General features: G+C 45.9%; 1 protein-coding gene across 2 annotated transcripts in view; it reads left to right on the top strand.

The window, feature by feature from the left end:
- The first annotated feature begins 10,087 nt into the window (after positions 1-10,087).
- PEX11G (peroxisomal biogenesis factor 11 gamma) overlaps positions 10,088-22,357 on the top strand; it is a 30,270-nt gene continuing 18,000 nt past the window's right edge. For both annotated transcript variants that reach the window (XM_068271212.1, XM_068271213.1), the window contains exons 1-3: positions 10,088-10,268; positions 14,692-14,880; positions 18,402-18,580. In XM_068271212.1, coding sequence (XP_068127313.1) covers positions 10,206-10,268; positions 14,692-14,880; positions 18,402-18,580 — 431 coding nt within the window. In that variant the 5' untranslated portion in view covers positions 10,088-10,205. The remainder of the gene's footprint in view (positions 10,269-14,691; positions 14,881-18,401; positions 18,581-22,357) is intronic.

The raw sequence follows: 22,357 nt of genomic DNA on the forward strand, positions 1-22,357 counted from the left end.
GACGTCACACACGCATCCCACATCGTATATATGCCAGTAGTCACGTGGGGTGCCATTGCGGAAATACAGCAAGAACATTCAAGGGATAGTGTGACAGGTAAAGTACAGACTCGGAGGGGGAATAGCATTTAACGTTGCAGGGGAGTTTAGTAGCAGCAGGGAGAGCCGTCAAATACTTATGCAGAGAAGGGGAGAAACAGTAAGGAGAGAGGGGGGAAAAGCTGAAAAAGAGGGAAGCAGATATTTGCCTCACCAGAATTGCACTTTTATTTAGCTTTCCTGTATGACAAGAAGACACAGTCAGCCAGCACTAGGGGAAGAGGGAAACAAAGGTGAATGAGGGAGGGCTGCTGCACACCAAGAGTGCTTCTGAGCGTTTTTCAAATCGCCAGCGATTTGAAAAGCGCTTGGCTAATGTTACACTATGACAGTGCTCTCACAGCAGCATTGTTGTTTTTATCAAAATAACAAACACCCTGCATGTAACATTTTTTAGAGCGATTCATTCAAAAATCGCTCTGAAAATCGCTTCACAAAATCGCACTTGCAAATTGCCAGTAATTGCTATTGCGATTTTGGCGTGCACTAGCCCAGAGAGAGGAGTGGAGGGAGACTGAGAATAGTCTGAGATGGAGCAGAGAGCTTATCTGTATTGCAGCCACATCACACAGAGGCTACTTGCCTGTAATAGGACTCCTGTCCCTGCCAGTCTCTCACACAAGCTGCCAGCAGCCCTCCTGGAGTCCAGGGACTGTCAAAAACCTTTCAACCTGTTTAACACCTTACCCACACATGCAGGCATTATAACAGTGAGGAGAGACCAGACAGATTTTTTCCCACAGACGCTCCAGGCAAGCTCTGCATCATGCTGTGTAGATTTGCCAGCTTGTCCTCTCATTGCTCTGTAATTGCACTTTTATCAGCTAGCCTAGTGCTTCACATTGTCTTATACAAAAACAAACATAATTACACCAGGCACTGGACCAGCCCTAAATCACTTTTCCCTTTGATCTCCCCCACCAGCCCACATTTCCTTTTCATCTCCACAGAGCGTACCACCTGGCCAGACACAAAGTACCACTGCTGGAACGCGTACCATAGGTTGAAAAGCACTGCTATAGACTCCTCTCCCAGTTACATCCATTAAAGGGAACTGAGCACATTCTCTTTCAATGGAATCTCTCCTGGCATAGAAGCTGCCATGTTCCCCCCTCCCCTTCTCACATTCCTTATTTACAGAAGTCAGAGATGCTATCTTGACACATTGACACAAACTCGGTCTTTGAAGAAACAGTCCTAATTACTAACCCCCTTTGTTGTCTAATAGCATTGTTTACCTCTTGGTAATTAGCCCAATAAAACAATTAGGGACCTGAAAGCTGCCGGGCAGCCCTGCTGAAACAGGGTAATTAATCTACTTTAAATGTAAAATACAAGGTAAAATGAAAGTTTATTTTAATAATGAAACAGATTGTCGGCATGCATTTTTCATGTGCTATAGAAATGTCCTGAATGATAAAAAAGGTGCTCGGTTTACTTTAAGCGCTGGCTCCCTCATTTGAATCCCCTGCTGCAGGGGACTTTGGAGGTTGCTTGCGCCTGTGCGCAGTATGGAGTGGCCGGTCTTCGGGAGCACTTGGACTACCTAAGACTTCTGAAGCCTCTGTAGGCAGCAGAAAGAGCATTATTTGACCAAACTGGTAGAATATTGCTAACGTGGACCCAGCGCTGGAACAGGGACCGAAAGAGGAGTGGAAAGACCCAGATCCTTCCCTCTCCTTAGGTAAGTATCTGGCTGATTCTTTTAATTTTATTGATTCCCATTGACTTTAAGAAACAGCTTCACAGTGTACCTGACCCACCCAGTCAAATTTTTGAAGAATAGGAACTCCTATCCTATAGACGTGTGCTGCCGTGTTGTGGTATGTTATGGTTTGCTGATTTTGCCTGACTATACTAAGGTCTGTTTCAAAAAGGCAGCTGCAGGCAGTGAATCCACCAGCACCTGTCAGCTTTTCTACAGTTGCGAGAAACAGGGGGTTGCTTGACATGGGCAGCTGGGAGGCATCTGTCACATGGAGTTATCTGAGCGTGTCTGTACCCGCAACATTACGCTGTTCTTTGCTGCCATTTAACATTACCGCATGTTAAAAGCTGACACCCGTGGGGCGAATTTAGACGGGGGTTCCCCCCCCCCCCCCCCCCCCCCGAGACTCCTGTACCTTTAAAAAAAATTCCCTGAAATCGCTGAAGCGGGCAAGCTGGTAAATATACAAAGGCTTGCCTCCTGCAGGGTCTGTGGGAAGAACTCAGCTCTCTCACTATTGTAAAGACTGCATGTAGACAGCTACATAAGGTATTTCACAGGTTGAAAAGTTTTTGACAGTCTCTAAACTCCAGGAGGGCTGCCTGCAGCTTGTGTGAGAGGCTGACCATCCCTTACATCCTCCACACCCCTATGGACGGTATACCTATATCATTCCCCTATTCCCACAATCCTCCCCCTACTATGTTGTTAATGTTTTGTTTTTGCTTTGGCAATGCTAAATGTATTTGGTCCTGCCAATAAAGCTTTTTTTGGATTTGGCTGGCAGGGACAGGAGAAACATTACAGGCAAGTAGCCTGTGTGATGTGGGACTGCAATACAGATACTCTCTCCACATTCACCATTGTTTCCCCCCCTTCCCCTAGTGCTGGCTGGAAGGGGGGCAATCTCCTCCCAGGCCCCCCTTTCATTCAGTGATTTAGGACTGGTCTGGTGTCTGGTGTATTCAGGTTTGTTGTTGTAAGGCAATGTAAAATACTAGGCTAGCTGATAAAAGTGCAATTAGAGGGCAGGCAAGCTGGTAAATATCCACAGCATGATGCAGAGCTTGGCTGGATGGTCCATTGGCAAAAATCTATCTGGTCTCTCCTCATTGTTATAATGACTGCATGTGTGGATAAGGTGTTAAACAAGGTGAAAAGTTTTTTACAGTCCCTAGACTCCAGGAGGGCTGCTTTCTGACTTGTGTGAGAGACCAGCAGGGACATGAGACCTATTACAGGCAAGTAGCCTCTGTGTGACGTGGGACTGCAAAACAGATACCCTCTCTGCTCCATCTCAGGCTATTCTCAGTCTCTCTCCACTCCTCCTCTCTCTGGGCTAGTGCACACCAAAATCACAATAGCAATTGCTAGCAATTAGTGAGTGCGATTTTGTGAAGCGATTTTCAGAGCGATTTCTGAATGAATCGCTCAAAAAAATGCTACATGCAGTATACTCATGATTTTGAAAAAATCACAACGCTGCTGTGGGAACACCCTCATAGGGTAACATTAGCCAAGCGCTTTTTTGAAATAACTGTCGATTTGAAAAACTCTCAGAAGCCCTCTTGGTGTGCACCAGCCTCCTTCATTCACCTTTGTTTCCCTCTTCCCCTAGTGCTGGCTGTGTCTGCTTGTCATACAGGAAAGCTAAATAAAAGTGCAATCCTGGTGAGGCAAATTATTATTATTTAGTATTTATATAGTGCCGCAATCTTCCGCAGATGTATATATCCCTGCATCATATGGCTACCGCTTGTGCTATGTGACACTATGTGGCATATTCCACTGAATTGTCCAAACTAAGTCTATATCTCCCGTTCCTCTCTCGGGGAGTTGTTCCAGCGCTGTCTCCTGTTCAAATTTGCTGCTACCAGAAGCCCTCAGAAACACTCGTGTCCTTGAGTACTTCCAAAGATAGGCAGCTCCGTAATACGCCAGCGCACTTTTGTGCATGGGCAGTATGGAGCCACCTGTATTCGGAAGCACTCGGGGACATAAGTACTTCTGGACCTTTCAGGAATCCCCCCCTTAAAAATCCTGCATTTGCCCCTAGGAGTGGGTTGACCACCTACCGCCTTTGATATTAGTTTACGGCTGACTGACTGATTTTCTTTCCTCTTGTGATTATGGGAGTCTGTGTAGCGGTTGTCCCAGCATGCAGCACAAGCCTCTTTGTTGTTTTTTTTTTTTTTGCAGATCAACAAGATGGCGCCGGGTGAGGACGCCACGGCCACAGGGCTCCGGTCTTCTTCTCTCTCTCTCCCCTAACTCCCCCTCTGGCGACCTCCCGACCACCTCCACCCACCTGGTAATGATGCAGGGGCCACGGAGGAGCCTCGCGGGCTGCGGGAGGATCGGGAGGTAGCGGGTGGGGATCGCCGTCCGGGGAGTCACTGCTGCCAGGGGACCCGGGACGCTCTGGAGCCAGGGGACGCCGCAAGCAGTGCCACCTTCACGCTGCGCATGTTCCGCCTCTCCTACCGGGGACCACACAGAGAGGGGCAGCGGCGGCTCCACACTGCCCACGGCCGATCTTGAATGGCTGAAGGGCTGCCGCCTGGGAAGAGGCCGCCACGTGCTCCTGCTGCCATCACCAGCCACGTGCTCCCACTGCCTCTACCAGCCGTCCAGGGCCACCAGAGACCTCCCCATCACCGGGCGGCTGACCCCGACATATGCAGCTCAGGATTGCTGGGGTTGCCGGTCCCCCTCCACCACCAGGTCGCCCAGGGACCAGCAAGAGAACAAGGGACACCCTCCACATGCAGAGGAGGCCTGACTGCAGCGGCTCCCCCAGTCACCAGGGGAACGACCACACTGCCACCATGTCAATGGAGGGCCTGTAAATGGAGGGCCTATGGCTGCCCCATCGCAGCCACAGAGAAGGTATGCTGCCCCTGGCCTGTCCATCACTGCTGCCCAGCCAGGGTGCTCCCCCCCGGCCCTATGTCCACCATTGCTGCCCAGCCAAGGTGCCCCCCCAGCCTCATGTCCACCACTGCTGCCCAGCCAGGGTGCCCCCCTGGCCCTATGTCCACCAATGCCGCCCAGCCGGGGTGCCCCCCGGCCTCATGTCCACCCCTGCTGCCCAGCCAGGGTGGCCCCAGGCCCCACGTCCACCACTGCTGCCCAGTAAGGGTGCCCCCTGGCACCACAGGACCCCCACTGCGTCTGCACCCTCATTACCCAGCCGTGCGGACTTTGAAATTAGGAGCGCTTCTCCTCGAGCAACCTGGCTCAAGTGAACTCTGCCGTCTGCCTCCATCAAGATCCCCCTCCCCCCTCAGCTTCCTTTCTACTTTTCGCGGACAATCGGTAGCACCTGTCTAGTTGGGAACGTGTCGCTGTGTAGCGTCCAGTGCCGAAAATGGCAGCGCTCATATCAGCTCTCAGGCTGCTCCTCCAGTCCCACTCTTTTTCTGTTCCTGCTATCAGTGTATGTTGCTATGTTGTATTACGTTAATCGTACGTGTATGCTGTAATGCTCTGTTTTTGCTTTTGTTTTTGCTTTTATTGTTTATACGTATGTACCATGCTTACCTGTATACGACGCTCTGCTTAAATGTACGCACAAACTGTAATGTTGTCCTATGTATGCTTGTCCAATGTCTACGTTTGTACCATGCTTAACCGTGCTATTTTCTTGTTTTTCATCAACGACCCTGTATGCGCCAAAACCAATTCCGGGTACAACCCACCGTTGTACTTGGCGAAATAAATTCTGATTCTGAATTCTGATTCTCTACCCTAATATCCAAATTTCCACTGTCCCCGGAAGCACAAGAAGTTAACAGTGTAAAAGTCAGCATAAGCTGACTGAATTGCCGGCAGCTGGTCAGTCAGTGGATGCTTGCACAAAACGTTCTAGGGCTCTTTCACATTATACACTTTTTTGTGCTTTTATAAATGATGTGATTTTTAAAATTACACATATATTCATTTTGACATAGATTTTCATCTTAACTTTCACGCCATGTGTTGCTGTACACTTTCATTTCTTTGGTGCATTTTTATAATGCACTGCATGCTGCACTTCTGTCCAATTCTTTGTGATGAAAACCAGCACAGAAAACCACATACACAAAATGAATCCCAAATAGTTTAGCTTTCCTGTGCAGTATTTGTGTTTGCAATTTATAGTGTGAAAACACTCATAACTGTTCGCTTTCATAACTCCCTGCAATAGAGGACTACATGAAGACATAATCTTGTCACCATCCTCACCCTTTCAATCTTGGATCCATCCTCACACCATCACCCTCAAATTTGTATTAGCAATGCGGGCACTGGTCTACTTTAGGGGACCCAGCAGGAAATCTCAAAGGGAAATTCAGCTAACATGATTGGGTGGACAGCACCCTCTCAAACTGCTAGGTTTCCAATAGGTTGTGGTAAACTACGCCCACACTATTTGACCACTCACAATGCTTTGTGCTGTAGAGAGTGCTGTGATTGGAGGTTTCCTGCTGGGTCCCCAAAAATAGTTTAGAGCCGTAATGCCTTCCAACTTTGCCATCTCTAATATATCCTCATCACACTGTTGTCTATCCTGTCAGCATATTCATCCACATCAGCACCCCACATTTAAACAATCTTGTAAATTCAAACCAATAAAACTTGCAACAAATCTATATTGTGTTTTTCTATTTTCTTAAATAATAAATGTGCCAGTGCATAGAACAACCATCAAACTTTTTTTTCTGACTCTAAGGGAGGTACGCACACAGAAAACTGGCAGACAAGTGTGCTCCTAGCCTCAGCTTATTAAACTCACTCTGTTCACCTCCGATGGAGCAGAACTGGCTCTGCATACTCCTGCATAACTACAGTACAGAGCACTTGGGAAGGGGGTGAAAAGACTGGGTGGACTTAATAGGGACTGTCTACAAAACTTTGTCCTTCTTATCAGTGGTTGAGCAGATCCTGTCATTAACCACTTATGCCTATCTGGACAAGTATTCTCTTCCAGTTAGGCGCTAGAGATGGCCTGAACGGTTTGCCTGCGAAGGGTTCCAGGCGAACTTCCGGTGGTTCGCGTTCGCCATGTAAGGCAAACTTTTCTGGAAGTTCGGTTCGCCCCCATAGTGCACCAGTAGGGTCAACTTTGACCCTCTACATCACAGTCAGCAGGCACATTGTAGCCAATTAAGCTACACGCTCTCCTGGAGCCACTCCCCCCCCCCCTTATAAAAGGCACGCAGCGCTGGCCATTACACTCACTCGTGTGCCTGCATTAATTAGTGAAGGGACAGCTGCTGGCAGACTCTCATAGGAAAAGATTAGTTAGGCTCTTGTAGGCTTGTTAGCTTGCTCCTGGCTGATTCTTATTGCTAAAATAGCACCCATCACCTACCTATGCCTACCTACCTATACTGGGACTCCTACCTATGCCTAGCTAACTACTGGGGCACCTACCTATGCCTATCTACCTATACTGGGACACCTACCTATACTGGGACTCCTACCTATGCCTAGCTAACTACTGGGGCACCTACCTATACTGGGACACCTACCTATGCCTACCTACCTATACTGGGACTCCTATCTATGCCTAGCTAACTACTGGGGCACCTACCTATGCCTATCTACATATACTGGTACACCTACCTACCTATACTGGGACTCCTACCTATGCTTAGCTAACTACTGGGGCACCTACCTATGCCCATCTACCTATACTGGGACACCTACCAATACTGGGACTCCTACCTATGCCTACCTAACTACTGGGGCACCTACCTATGCCTATCTACCTATACTGGGACACCTACCTATGCCTACCTACCTATACTGGGGCACCTAGCTATGCCTACCTACATACCAGAAGATAATAAGGTCGTTGCTTCATTGTGGACAGACCAAATTCGATCAGCTGGACACTGTTGTTCTGTCATTCAGCTACCTCAGGCCGACCATATGGGCTTGAAAACCGCCACGGCCTGCACTCTCGCCATGGTGCGCACAAGTCCCGCACGGCCGTCACTACACAAACAGATGTTTGCGGTGCATTACACAGTGAGTTTGGTGTGTCAGTGTGAAGCAGAACTCTAATTACACTCCCTGATTGATATATACACATGCAAGATGTTTTAAAGCACTTTAGGCCTGCAATTTAGCATTCAATGTGATTTCTGCCCTTGAAACGCTGCTTTGCGTCAAATCCAGATTTTTCCATGGGACTTTTGGCGTCTATCCCACACATCCTTGCAAAAACTCAGATGTTAGACCCCTTGAAACATCTTTTCCATCACTTTTGTAGTCAGCATAAGTGCTTCTATTTTTCAAAGTTCGCCTCCCCATTGAAGTCTATTGCGGTCCGCAAAAGTTTGCGCGATTCGAACCTTTCGCGGAAGTTCGGGAACCGAAAATCGGAGGTTCGGGCCATCTCTTTTAGGCGCCGCTAAAGGCAAACTGGCGAGTATTCCTGTCCGTTGGTTTCCCGTTTCGGTAATTGTGGTAGAGAAGCAAGCTTCCCCGAACCAATGGCAGTGCCTGTAATGAATGGACATGATTCAGATCAGGGGCCATGTCCATTCATAAGAATGAGCATGAATGAAATTGAAAAAACAAACAAAACACTTCTTGGTACACCAAGGAATTACACACCACAGATTTTTTTTTATTATTAAAAAAATGTATATAATTAAATTACTTCCAAAGATCCCCCACCAAGCAAACAAATTGAAAAAAAACCACCAAAAACAGTAAAACAAAATCCATAAATAGTTGTCTTAGGGACTTAGCTTTTTTTTAACTTCTTGCCGGCCGCATCACGCCGACGGGCGTGGCCGCGGCGGCAGCCCCAGGACCGGCTGACGTGGTCGGCGTAAGGTCCTTGGGGCGGGTATTGCAGGAGATTGAGCGCGCTGATGCGCACGCATCTCCGCATGAATGACGGATCTCCGCCTTCACTCTCCCAGCGGCGATCGGCGGTCCCCTCCAGAGGCTGTCCCCTCCAGATGCAGGGAAGAGATCGGCAGTCATAGGCTGAAGCCTATGAAAGCCGACCACGCTGATTGGCTGGCAGGGGGAGGGAGGGGGAGTTATAAAATTAATTGAAAAAACTGTAAAAATATTACTAAAATAAACAAATATTTATAAAAAAAAACACCTGGGGTGCAATCAGACCCCACCAACAAAGAGCTCTGTTGGTTGGGAGAAAAAGGGGGGGGGGGGGGGGGGGTAATCACTTGTGTGCTGAGTTGTGTGGCCCTGCAGCGAGGCCTTAAAGCTGCAGTGGCCCAATTTCAGAAAAATGGCCTGGTCTTTAGGGGAGGTTTACCACTGCGGTCCTCAAGTGGTTAATATGTATGTCATGAGGGTATATTACTGTTATTTTAGTACATAAGAGCTTACAAACAGACAAAATACACCTTTTTTTCCACATATCTTGACACCATACATTGTACATAATTTAAATTTTGTGCGCATGGCAGGAAGCCCGACTACCAAAGTTACAAGGAGGCATAGCGGATGATCCAGAAGGCGGACAACGGCGAAGGGTAGATCAGGCTGAAGGGGCTGGAGGAAGCACCAGGTATATATGAATTCTTGCTTTTAAGTCATCTCACGTTCAATTGTGCAGAGAGCAGAAAGCTTTTTGTTTCCCGTTTGTTGTCAGTCTCTCATAACAGGGAAAAAACTATTTTTTTCCTGGACTGCCAGAAATTTCACAGAACCTTTCTAGACAGCACTGGCTCAAGGCGACCACCTGTAGTGTTTGTGGTTTGAAACGCCTCTGACTCAAGCTACACAGCAACATACAGGAAAAAGTGAACCTGAACTCTTGCACAGGACAGAAGGAAAACAGAGAAATGCACCTTGTGTAGAGAGTTTAGCCTATTTAATTCCCCCTCATTTGTGTCTAATCACAAATTGTAATCTGATCTCTCCCCTGTTACATGACTGCCACGGCAGAGATGGTAGATAAGCTCATTTTGAAAGCACAGGATGTTAACAAGATGTCTGCTTCTATGAATCAGGACGTAGACACTGCAAATTTATTGCAGAATTTGTATCAGCTGTAACAAAGAAATGATTTTCTTTAAAGTTGAATATGTTGTTGTGTATCTTTAAGAGCAGAGAAGAAGTTTTGATGCAGTTCCGCTCCATTCTAAACACACGTGCGGTTTGCGATCACGTCTGTGTGCTGTCAACGTCCTTTGGCCCACTAGCAGCGTCCCAAGATTTTCACACGTGATTGTAACCTTCCGCCAATAGACACGAGCTGTGGGTAATGGGTATGCGAATTGTGGGTGTGTCTTGTGAGAAGGAGGCTTGAGACGCAGAAGTCCGAAGTTCACAAGTGATTCTTCTGTGAAGAACAGATTGAGTAGCACTGCTGGGTGACAGTGACGCTTATGCCTATTTCCAGCTGAATTAGAGAGCTGTGAAGATGGCCAAAGCAGTAGCCGGTGTGGTAAATGTCCTGGAGTCGTACAGAGGCAGAGATAGAGTGGTGAGTAGAGAGGCACATGTTAGCAGCAGCTCAGCTCGAATAGCTGGGATAAGTGTCTTTAGCAGCCACTCATGTGGTAGCTTTCATCTTTTACTTTGAAACTCGGAAGGTGAAAGCTTAGGGCTCGTTTCCACTCGAGCGAATCTGCATGCGTTTCCCGCATGCAGATTCGCTCAACCAATACAAGTGGATGGCGCTGTTTCCACTTGTCAGGAATTCTGTGCGGCTCGCTATGCAGAAAAAATCTGCACAGCAGAACCGTCAGAATTCGCATGCCGCACACCCGCACGCAAATCGTCGGTAATGTAACTAAATAGGAAAACCGCAAGCTCTTTAGTCTTGCGGTTTTCCCGGCGTTTCCGCGTGCGATTTTGTCTAAAAACCCATGTCAATGCTTGCCGGCATTGACATGGTTAAAATCGCGTCGCTAAAACCCCGGGCGATTCCGCGTGAAAATCCGCATGGAAACGTCAACGAATCCGCAACCGCATGCGGATTCGTTGACGCGGTTTCCGCGAGCAAATCGCGCCGCTCAAGTGGAAACGTACCCTCAATCTGATTTGTGGACGAAACTTTGTACGTCTTCTCACCAAGTCCTAGAACAATGCACTGTGCATGGACGTAAAGCAGTGAGCAATGATCGCAGAGGGTACAATGATCAAAGTTACCTCTGTTTCAGAATTTGTGGCTTCCACCTTTCCTCTGCCTCACGTTAACCTACCATCTCCTCTGCACACAAACCTGCATATCCTGTGCAGATACACTGGGTTCCTTGCAGGCAGGCTGTCTTACTAGCACTTTTTTGCATTTATTGCTGCTGCTGCTTTGGTTGCTAGGAACATCCGTCATACCGATGGGAACCCCAGCAGTGGCCAACTGAGAACCCTTCCTGGGGGGAGGATTTCTGTTGGTCTGTTTTATTGTAGTGGGGAGCCCCAGCATTATTGAGGCACTTGTCTGCTTCGGTGAGGTGACACATGAAGGCAAAAGGTGACGACAGAATGCAATAAGATGTACGTCAAAGTGCCTAGTGATAATGAACAGTGTATTTTCCTTTCATCCATCCCATAGGCGTCCGTAGCATGTGTGGTGTCTATTATCATGTACCCCACAAGTCTGCTGTTCACTCAAAAGAACTGAAGCAATGGATCCATTAGCTTATCATTTTCCTCTGCCTGGGATAGAATCCGTGAACATGCCCATTGATCCAATAGGGTCCGATCTGATAAACAGTCTGTTTTCACTGTCACTGTGAACCCTGCCTAAAACTAACCTCTCACCTCTTCTGCCTAACCTCTCTTCACCCTAACATTATAACCCCCAAAATCTTAGACAAAACAAATAACATTTATATTGTGCTTTTCTCCTGGTGGCTCTTTAAGTGCTTGAGCTGCAGAAAGAGTGCACTCTGTAGGCTGTAGCAGTATTAGGGAGTCTAGCCCAGGGACTTCTTACTGATTAGGTGCTGGCTTACTGAACAGGATGAACCAAGATTCTAACCCATGTTGCCTGTGTCAGAGGCATTAACCATTACACCATTACACTCTCCAGCCACTGCAAACACTACCCTCTTCCTCTCCGGTGCCTAACACTAACTACCTCCTGTCTTCTGCCGAACCCTAACCTCCTCCCGTGGGCCGGAGATTCCGCAATTACAATTTTATGAATTAGAGGGTACTTTAACTTCATTGCTTTGGGACTTGTTTTTTTTTTTATTTTTGGAATACTTCTTGCAAAGTACTGAACAAATAGGAGTGCTTTTGCATATCACTGACAGGCAAATACCCGTACCCAGCTGTGTGTAATTTTGTATTAATGTTTGTGAGTGGCATATAGAGGCTGCCATATTTATTTTTACCAATTGCCTGGCAGTCCTACTGATCCTCTTCCTCTAATACCTATAGCCATAGGCCCTGAACAAGCATGCAGATCAGAGGTTTCTGACAAGATTAGCAGCATGCTTGTTTCAGGTGTGTGATGCGAACACTACTGATGCAGAACTGCCAGGCAACTGGCATTGGTTAAAAGAAGACAAGTAAGGCAGCCTTCATATACCTCTTGCTTCAGGTTTCCTTTATGGTTTATAGCTATACTACAGAAGAGTAAACAGGAATCTATTGCCTGCAGCTACATTTGTCCTAGGAAACAGAAACAGCTGTTAGGCTGGATGGCAGTCTTCTGGATGTGCAGCTGGGAAAAAAAAGTGTATGTACAAACTCAGTGAGCTTATGTTGTCAAAGCAAGTTCTCATGAGAACTTCTGATTTTTTTTTTTTCCTGGGAAGCGGCAGACGTGTCCTATCACAGGGATATTCAAATTACGGTTATTGTAAAGCAATAAGGTGAACAAACATTTTGCAGTTTACTAGACAAGAAAAATATAAAGTAGCAGGTAACCAATAACAAAATTTTAAGAATTGCAAACGTAAATAGAAAACAGTAATGTATGCTGCTGTATACATCATATTTCTAATTTGGAAAACAAATGACTGGCAAAAATTATAAAGTAGTATACAAAACATAGCTAGGAAAGTTCACTAAGAGGTTCAAGTTGAAACCCCTATTAGGGGAACCCTAACGTGAAGCACAATGTTTAAATTAACTACATTTACTTACCAGAGATGCTATGCTTGCTGCTCATTGCCTTCATTGCTATCCCCCATTTAGCACAGTTACAGAATCTGACTGCAGGAAGAGTAGATTCCTGGTATCAAGTAGCCCAAGTGCATACTTACTGGGCATGTGAGAGATCCAGACTGGGCCTGCCCAGTGAGAGGAAGCGCTTGTGCTCAAAGGAAAAAAGACAGGCATGGGCGCTTGCTCTATTTGGACGTGTGCGGTTCTGAACTCGCACAGGCCCAATTCAAAGCCACAGCTTCTGTGGCTGTGCCTGTACACGGAGGAGATTGTGGAAGGAAGCACCATGTTAGTCAATATTGTTGGATATTTTCAAAAGGTCACATGCAAGAACCGAGGGGCGTAAGAAGTTCGTTAAAGCCTCTGCCCTGTCCAGAGGCTTCCCTCTACTGAGGTAAGTATATATTATTATTATTTAGTATTTATATAGCGCCGACATCTTCCGCAGCGCTGTACAGAGTATATTGTCTTGTCACTTAACTGTCCCTCTGAGGGGCTCACAATCTAATCCCTGCCATAGTCCTATGTCCATGTATGTATTGTGTAGTGTATGTATCGTAGTCTAGGGCCAATTTTTTTTAGGGGGAAGCCAATTAACTTATTTGTATGTTTTTTTTGGGATGTGGGAGGAAATCGGAGTACCCTGAGGAAACCCACGCAGACACGGGGAGAACATACAAAGTCCTTGCAGATGTTGACCTGGCTGGGATTCGAACTGGGAACCCAGCATTGCAAGGCAAGAGCGCTAACCACTACGCCACCGTGCTGCCCATATATATAGTGTTGTTTTGTTTGTTTGGAATTTTTTAATGACTTTCGGAGCTTAAATGTCTTGTCACTTATCATAATCTGTGCAGGTGTTTAGGGCTCGTTTCCACTATCGCGAATCTGCATGCGTCTAACGCATGCAGATTCGCACATGTAATGCAAATGGATGGGCCTGTTTCCACTGTAGCGTTGTTGAGGTGCGTTTTTTTCAGCGGTAAAAAAACGCACAAAAGAGCCAACGAATTCGCCTGCGAGTGGAATGCATGCGAATCGCCGCTAATGTATTTGATAGTAAAAACGCATGCGTTTGTTACATGCGTTTTTACCCGCGATTTCGCACCTTTTTCAATTTTATTTTGCCCTGGCAGTGTCATGGTTAATTTCGCATGGCACCCTGCCATGCGAAATCGCGGGTAAAAACGCATGCGGAAATGCATCCGCATGCGTTTTTACAAGCGTCGGAATGCCGGCGAAATCGCGTCGCAACAGTGGAAACAAGCCCTTACCTTAGTAAGCAAATATTTAACAGAGTCACTTTAAGGCCGGGTTCACACTGTATATTGGTGGTAGCGGTGCGTCCCGCCAAAACAGGCCATCGGGGCTTACTGCATTAGTGTGCAGTAATCCCCGTTTTGCAGCTGGCCAAGCAGGCAGTGACATTCATTTCCTGTAGATCATGTGCGCAAAAGTGTATTGCTAAAAACCGCATACTCGCATCATGTAAAACTTGCGGCGGGCATTTAAAAAAAAAAACACGTCGCTATAGACTTGCATGACTTCTGATCCACCAGACTTTGCCCTAGGTCACCGCAGAGCCACACTGTAACATAGGTTTGCCCTTGCATTGGGAATGTGGTGAAAATGTCACTTCCGCCACAACGCATAGCTATGCAAGGCCCAATAATGGGCTGCAGTAAAAATAAAGCACCGCACCATTGTGAAAGGGCCCTCAAGGGTTTTGGTTTGATTGATGTGTGCATGCACTTCAAAGTCTAATTGCCTCCATGTTTTCTTTATAGATGCGGACATTGTGCTACAGCTGCCAGTTACTTGGAGGTGTTGTTGCGAAGAAGCATGGAGATAAGCAGCAGTGTGGAAAGAGCCTTCTTATTGTAGCTTCACAACTAAGCCACTGCCGGACAGTATTGAGGTTGTTTGATGACCTGTCTATGCTTGCATACTCTCTTCAGTATGGTCTAGGAAAGAAAGTGAGTTGCTCATGATGCAGTTACATTACATTGTCAAACCCATCAAATAAAAGTCAGTTCACTGATAAGATTTCAAAGCTAACTACATAAATTATATAATTCTTCATTCTTATGCTTGGAATACACGGTTCGTTTCTGCCGTGCGTTTCTCCTCTCGATCGTTTTTGCCACTCGATTCTGCAGTCGATTCTCTTATCTTCCGCTCGTTTTTCTTATCTTTTTCCATTCACTTCTATCAGAAATAGAGCGGCAAAAGAATCAAAAGGGAGATTAGACATGTCGGAAATTATCTAGCGAACCATCTTATCACCGAAAAAGCAAACCGTGTATTCCCAGCGGGTGTCTTGCACATGGTAATTTTACTTGTCAGATCTGACAGGATTAGCTGCATGCTTGTTTCTGGTGGGATTCAGCCACTACTGCAGCCTAATAGATCAACAGGGCTTCCAGGCAACTGGTATGGTTTAAAAGTAAATAAATATGATAGCCTCTGTATACCTCTCACTTCAGTTGTCCTTTAACCACCCTGGCGTTCTGATTAAATCGCCAGGGTGGCTGCGGGAGGGTTTTTTTTAAATAAAAAAAAAACTATTTCATGCAGCCAACTGAAAGTTGGCTGCATGAAAGCCCACTAGAGGGCGCTCCGGAGGCGATCTTCCGATCGCCTCCGGCGCCCAGAATAAACAAGGAAGGCCGCAATGAGCGGCCTTCCTTGTTTTGCTTATATCGTCGCCATAGCGACGAGCGGAGTGACGTCATCGACGTCAGCCGACGTCCTGACGTCAGCCGCCTCCGATCCAGCCCTTAGCGCTGGCCGGAACTTTTTGTTCCGGCTACGCTGGGCTCAGGCGGCTGGGGGGACCCTCTTTCGCCGCTGCTCGCGGCGGATCGCCGCAGAGCGGCGGCGATCAGGCAGCACACGCGGCTGGCAAAGTGCCGGCTGCGTGTGCTGCTTTTTATTTGATGAAAATCGGCCCAGCAGGGCCTGAGCGGCGACCTCCGGCGGTGTTGGACGAGCTGAGCTCGTCCAGACCGCTCAGGTGGTTAAAAATGCATGTGCTCTCTAGTGATGAAACAAAGCCTTTAGAATATTGTAAATATAGTTGCCGAACCCTGCTACAATGCAAATAGAGATAAAAGATTGCAGTGTCCACATATATAACTGCTATGATACATGATGGCAATCTTGCAGGTTCCACGGTCTGCTGCAGAAATAAGTGCCAGATTCCGGTATTTGCTATACCTTGTTGGGGTAATTGATGGTCTGCTCCATTTTTATCCTTTCCCTGGCTTTGCTGACTTACCAGTGTATATTCTGAAAAGCCTTCCCTGGGTCTGGCAGAGTTTAATTGGAGGAGTGCTAGTGGGCATCTTTCTCTTGTCCGGTGCTTCTAAATTCCAGCAGAGTAAAGCCTGTCTGGAAAGGTGGCTTTGACAGAAATTGAGTGGAGAGAGATTCTTGTACAAGCGGTGACATTCCCAAATGTAATTTTAAAAGTTAAAGTGAATCCCAGCCACAGTTAATGATCAGCAGTGGAGGGTCAGCATAGCACAACGTATGACCCCAGGATTCTGGTGACTAGATCTCCAATAGTTTTGTGGAATTACCATACCTCTGCACTGTGTTCATTCTCTCAGACACTTGGTGGTGAGTTCCGTTTTGTCAACCCAGAGTTTTAAGTAGTGCCTGACTTGGTTGTTGCAGGCTAAAGTTGAATGGCACTAGGCTGACATGGGCCAGCCTTACTGATCTGTGCTGGCAGCCTTCTGCCTCTGCTTACCTGCTCTGTTTCTGTTATGGCTGCCTCTTTGGTTTTGCCTCACTTCCAGGGTCCTACAGGTTCATACACAGTATGTCATTGTGTGTGGCACTTAAAGTATTCCTGAATTGAGCACATAAATATATAAGTAAGCATATGTTCATTTATGTTAGGGGTGTCAAACTCAAATACAAAGTGGGCAGAAATTGAACACTAGGACTAATTTGTAAGCCAACCTCCAATGTCTAGTGGCCACCTCCCTCCCTTATAAATGTTCTCTGGTGTCTAATGGCCCCTTCCTCCCCTGTATAATTCCTTGGTGTCTAATGGCCCCCTTCCTCCCCTATACAGTTCCCTTGTGTCTAGTGGTCCTCCCCCTTCACCCCTATACAGTTCCCTGATGTTTGTGGTTCTCCTTCTATCCCTAAACAGTTCCCTGGTGTCTAGTACTTTCTCTTTCCCTTCCCCATATGGTTTCCCTGGTGATCTAGGGCTTCACCTACAATATATGTATTTGTATAACTGTGATCATAATCTGTATTTGAGACAAGTCCAAGGACTAGATAATGAAAACAGATCAAAGGTGTGCAAGTAATGTAATTTCACATACTGTAGTAATGTTCATCTGTGAGAAGAAAAGGGATTCAGCAATGATGTAAAATTGTACTTTCTCCAGCTGCATGTTTTGTATCATTAGCTGCATAGAGCAAGAGTGATCCCCTAACAGCAGTAACATTTACATGCACACACTGCACAAGTAGAAATTTACTGGCTTTAAAGTGACACTGAAGTGAAAAAAAATGTATGATATAATGAATTGTATGTTAGTACGGATAAGGAATAAAACATTAGTAGCAAATAAATTAGTCTCATTTTTATTTTAGTTATAGAACACTTTTTTATAGCATTGCATCATATTGTCATATTTGCAGTTTGCTGTGTCTTATAGTTTAAAATACAGAGTGTGGTTTGCAGAGCTAATGACCCTTTGAACTTCTCCTCTCATTGAATCTTATCTGAAGCTGCCTGTCATTGTTTCTTTGATGTATAATGCTAGGTACACACCATACAATTTTCTGTTAGATTTACCTGCCAGATAGATCATTTCCAAAATGTTGGAAATGATCTATCTAACCATCTATCTGCCTAGCAACTACTACCACTTCTGCTCAGCAGGAGATAACCAGAAGACAATGCACCAGAGATAATAACCAGTCTCTACCAGTACTTTGCAGAAAGTAATCTAACAGAAAATCTAGCAGAAAAATCGAACAGAAAATTGTATGGCGTGTACTAGGTATAATGCTCCAGAAATCGGCAACCAATTTGGCTGTGGAGCTCAGAGAAGCTCTTTTGTATAGATAACAACTGAAGTTCCTTAACTCTTCCTGTACTGGAAACAATATCTGTGCTGTTAATGTACTATTTTTTTTTTGCTGTACTATACATACAATTCATTATTTCATAAGTTTTTCACTTCAGATTCCCTTTAATGCAAACTACATAACAGGCATTGTGCAAATGGGAAATGGGGCAACTCACGTTATGTGCACATTGCTTGAATAAAGTGCATTGCAAGTGGCATAGTGCACAGCATACAGTATAAGCAAAGCAACATGCACTTCATTATTGTGTGGGGTTTTTTTTTTTTTTTCATACATTCAAATTGTTAGTGTTGTAGGTTGTGATTTGGCGTGTCTTTCAAGTAGCATATCAGTTTGTAAAAGTGTGGTGTTAAGTGTTTTGCTTGCTTTATTTCAGGAACAAGACTCTCTAATCCGTTGGATATCTGTCATTGGAAACCTATTTGATCAGCTGTATTATCCATGTGAACATGTGGCCTGGGCTGCAGATGCTGGGGTGATCGATGCCAAGTCTGATCTTTGGTGGACGGCTAGCACTGCCTTGTGGGGTCTGTCACTTCTAGTGGGAATTATAAGGTATGTCCTTGTTAAAGAAAATGGTAGTGAAAGGGATATTCAGGCAGTTAAGTTTATATTATGTGCATGGAGATTGCATGTTCTCCCTGTGTTTGCTCTGGGTAGTCCAATTTCCTATCATATCCCAAAAACATACAGATACGTTGATTGGCTTTTCACAATATGTCTATGGTACAGATTATCTGGATACAGAAGAAAGAGTGCACTCACGGATACAGCTGTTACAAGTGGTTTCCCAGCTTGTGTGCTTTTGTCCTTCTTGCCGGGGACCGTCTTGTCTTAGGATCAGTCCTATCTCTTTCCCAGATTTTGCAGTGTAGAACGAACAGCCTCTTTCTGCCACTAGACCTGTCCCGCGTGCATGTCCTGCACTCTGCGGGTGTAAAACGGATGGGTGGGCAGAGAAGCTCTCCAGGATGTTTGTTTAGACACTTTGCGTGTCTATCCCCTTTGGTGCACTGTGATTCTGCACACTACAAGTCATGGCGGCTAGGCTACAGTGTGGTGGATCTAGTTGGTGAGATGCATGTTTTATACACGGTCTCCACTGTGGTTTTTTTTCCCCCCAATGAACTGGTTTATTTGAAACACAACACGTTTCAGGAACATAAGCTCCTTTCCTCAGGTTAGGTTTATCTCCCTGAAACACGTTGCATTGCAAATAAACCAGTTGATTGCTACACATGGTGTCCACCGTGTCTTTTCCCACACGCATCTCCAACTAGATCAGCCGCACTGGAGACCAGCTGCCTGTGACCTTTACAGTGCAGAGAGGGGACAGACATGCAAAGTGTCTAAACAAACATCACAGAGAGCTCTAGTGCCCACCCGCCCGCTGTGCGCCCGCAGAGTGCAGGACACGCATGCGGGACGGGACTAGTGGCAGAAAGAGGCTGCTCATTCTACACTGCAAGATCTAGGAAAGAGACACGATTGATCATAAGCCTGGTCCCCGGCAAGTGGGACAAAAGCACACAAGCTGAGAAACATGTATAGGCATGATAGCAACATCTCAAGGTGAGGTTATTCTGTGGCCAGCTGGCCATGTGTCACAGCTGTACACTTGAGTGCCCTCTTTCTTCTGTCAGTATCCAGATTCTCCTAGCCACTACCAAGTGGATTCGCAGAGCAGCACCAATCCTCACACTGAACAAACTTACACTAAACAACCACTCTGATCGCTCCTTCTGTGTGCAAACAGAAGTACACTTCGTCACTTCTTCCATGGTAAAGATGATGCTGGGTACACACTATGAGATTTTCTGGCCAATTTACTGTCAGATCGATTATTTCCTACATGTTAGATTTTGCTTTCCGATCGATTTCCAAGCATTTTCCAATCTATTTTTCTATTAAAGTTCACGGAAATCGATCGGAAAGCAAATTGGACATGTTGGAAATTATTGATATGACAGTAAATAGGCCAGAAAATCTGTGTGTACCCAGCATTAGATTGAGAGCCTCTTTGAGGGACAGTAAGGGACGCAACCTTCAAGTTCTTTGGAGCGATTACATAATACCTCTGTTAAGAGATGATAACTAAAATACCAAAAATATTATCAGCATTAATTGGTACTGGAACAACATATACAAAAACAACTGTTTTAACTCTTTTGTCTCCAATGTTAATTAGGAACTGTCACAGGAAACAACACCTTGTATACATGCTAGATGGTTTTCGGCCAAGCTGGTCGGTCCAGGCCACACCTACCGAGAATCTAGCATGTGCACATTGGCCCTCAACTCTCCTCTATGCATCAGCAAGCAATCAGTCTGGTGGATTGTCTTGGCTGAGCACATGGTTCTTGGTACTTACCACGCTTGCTCTGTGCTACTCCATTGTGTGACATGCCGTTGTGACAATCCTCATACATGTGTATGATGAGGTTTTACAGTCATATGAATGAGGTGACCCTGACTGAGAGCACACTCTCTCTCAAGGCTCTGTAATGGGCAGCATAGTGGGGTAGTAAGTAGCACTCATGCCTTGCAGTGCAGACTTCACGATTTAAATCACAGCCAGGGCACCATCTGCACTGAGTTTGTGTGTTCTCCCTGTGTCTATGTGGGTTTCCTCCGGGCACTCTGGTTTCCTCCCAAGTCCTAAATACGTACAGATAAGCTAATTGGTATTCCCCCTAACCTAAGTTAATGTAAACAAATTGGCCCTAGACTATGATGGACACGTGACTATGGTAGGGATTAGATTGTCCCTCTGAGGGGACAGTTAAGTGATAAAACTATATACGCTGTACAGCACTACAGATGTCAGAGCAATGTAAATACTAAATATTAATAATAACACATCTGTTGAATGAAAGAACACATGAATTCTGTCTTTGGGTTTCCTTGATTCAGTTATTAATTTATTGTGCATTCATCAACTGAACTGGTTCTCCGTTATCAGTTATCCCCTTTACATCACCACCCCACCACCATCATCTTTGAACATGCCAGTTCCCTGCCTCTCTTTGTGTGGTTTTAAGTCACGGATCTGAAGGAAGCGTGATGCCTCAGCACCCAGCAAGCTTAGTAGAAAAGCAGTTTCTCAGGGTCAGTATAACACAGTAACCATGCAGCTCGGGGAGACACAAAACCACAAGGAAAGTACAAGGGACTAAAAGACAGAAAATCCCTATTACTAAAAAGCAATGCTCAGTGGGGTTTGTCTTCTTAAAACGGAAGGAATTTTACAATAATTCAGCTTTAAGTGAACATCTGTGGTTACCCACAATGCACTGTTACTGAATATGCAAATTACCTCTTTATGCCCCTGAAGCCAGGATAGCATCCAGAACTGCTGCTGTATAGCATGCCTATAGCTTTAAATGTAAAGCTATAGGCTTGCTAGACACCAACGGTACTGGATGCTAGACTGGCTTCAGGAGCATAAAGAGATAATTTGCATATTCAGTAGCGGTGCATTGTGGGTAACCACAGATGTTCATGTAAAAGCTGGTATATTGTAAATTCCTTCTGTTTTAAGAAGGTTAAGCACTCCGGGTCAGTATATCACTGAATTGTGAAGTATGGCAGGCAACTGGCATTTTAACAAGGGGTTACATATGGTAGCTAGAGATGGCCCCAACCTCCGATTTTCGGTTCGCGAACTTCCTCAAACCGCAGTAGACTTCAATGGGGAGGCGAACTTTGAAAACTAGAAACATTTATGCTGGCCACAAAAGTAATGGAAAAAAATGTTTCAAGGGGTCTAACACCTGGAGGGGGGCATGGCGGAGTGTAATACACGCCAAAACTCCCCGGGAAAAATCAGGATTTGACGCACAGCAGCATTTTTTATGGGCAGAAATCACATTTTATTGCTGTTTGTAACATGTCCGCCACTTTGTGCCTATACCGAGGGTCTAGTAGCGTGGCCACCCAGTACAGCTCATTCCCCTTGAGGTTTTTTTTTTATACGTGAGTCCCTCAATAGGCTGGACAGCATGAAAGACGCCATCTGCACAAAGTTGGATCCAGACGTACTATCCAACTCCTCTTGCTCTTCCTCAGTGACATCAGATAAGTTCTCCTCCTCCCCCCAGCCACGAACAATACCACAGGAGTGTTGAGCAGCACAAGCCCCCTGCGACGCCTGCTGCAGTTGTTGTTCTTCTGCTGCCTCCTCCTCCTCAAACCCCCCCCCCCCCCACCTTCCTCATTATCTGACTCCTCTTCCCCAAACGACTCCTCCTCCCCCCCCCCCCCTCCTCTGTGCTGCTGCAGGTGTTGAGGAAACATCTGGTTCTGATGAGAATTGATCCCACAACGCTTCCT

The sequence above is a fragment of the Hyperolius riggenbachi genome, chromosome 1 (genome assembly GCF_040937935.1).
Source record: "Hyperolius riggenbachi isolate aHypRig1 chromosome 1, aHypRig1.pri, whole genome shotgun sequence".
Lineage (NCBI taxonomy): Eukaryota > Metazoa > Chordata > Amphibia > Anura > Hyperoliidae > Hyperolius > Hyperolius riggenbachi.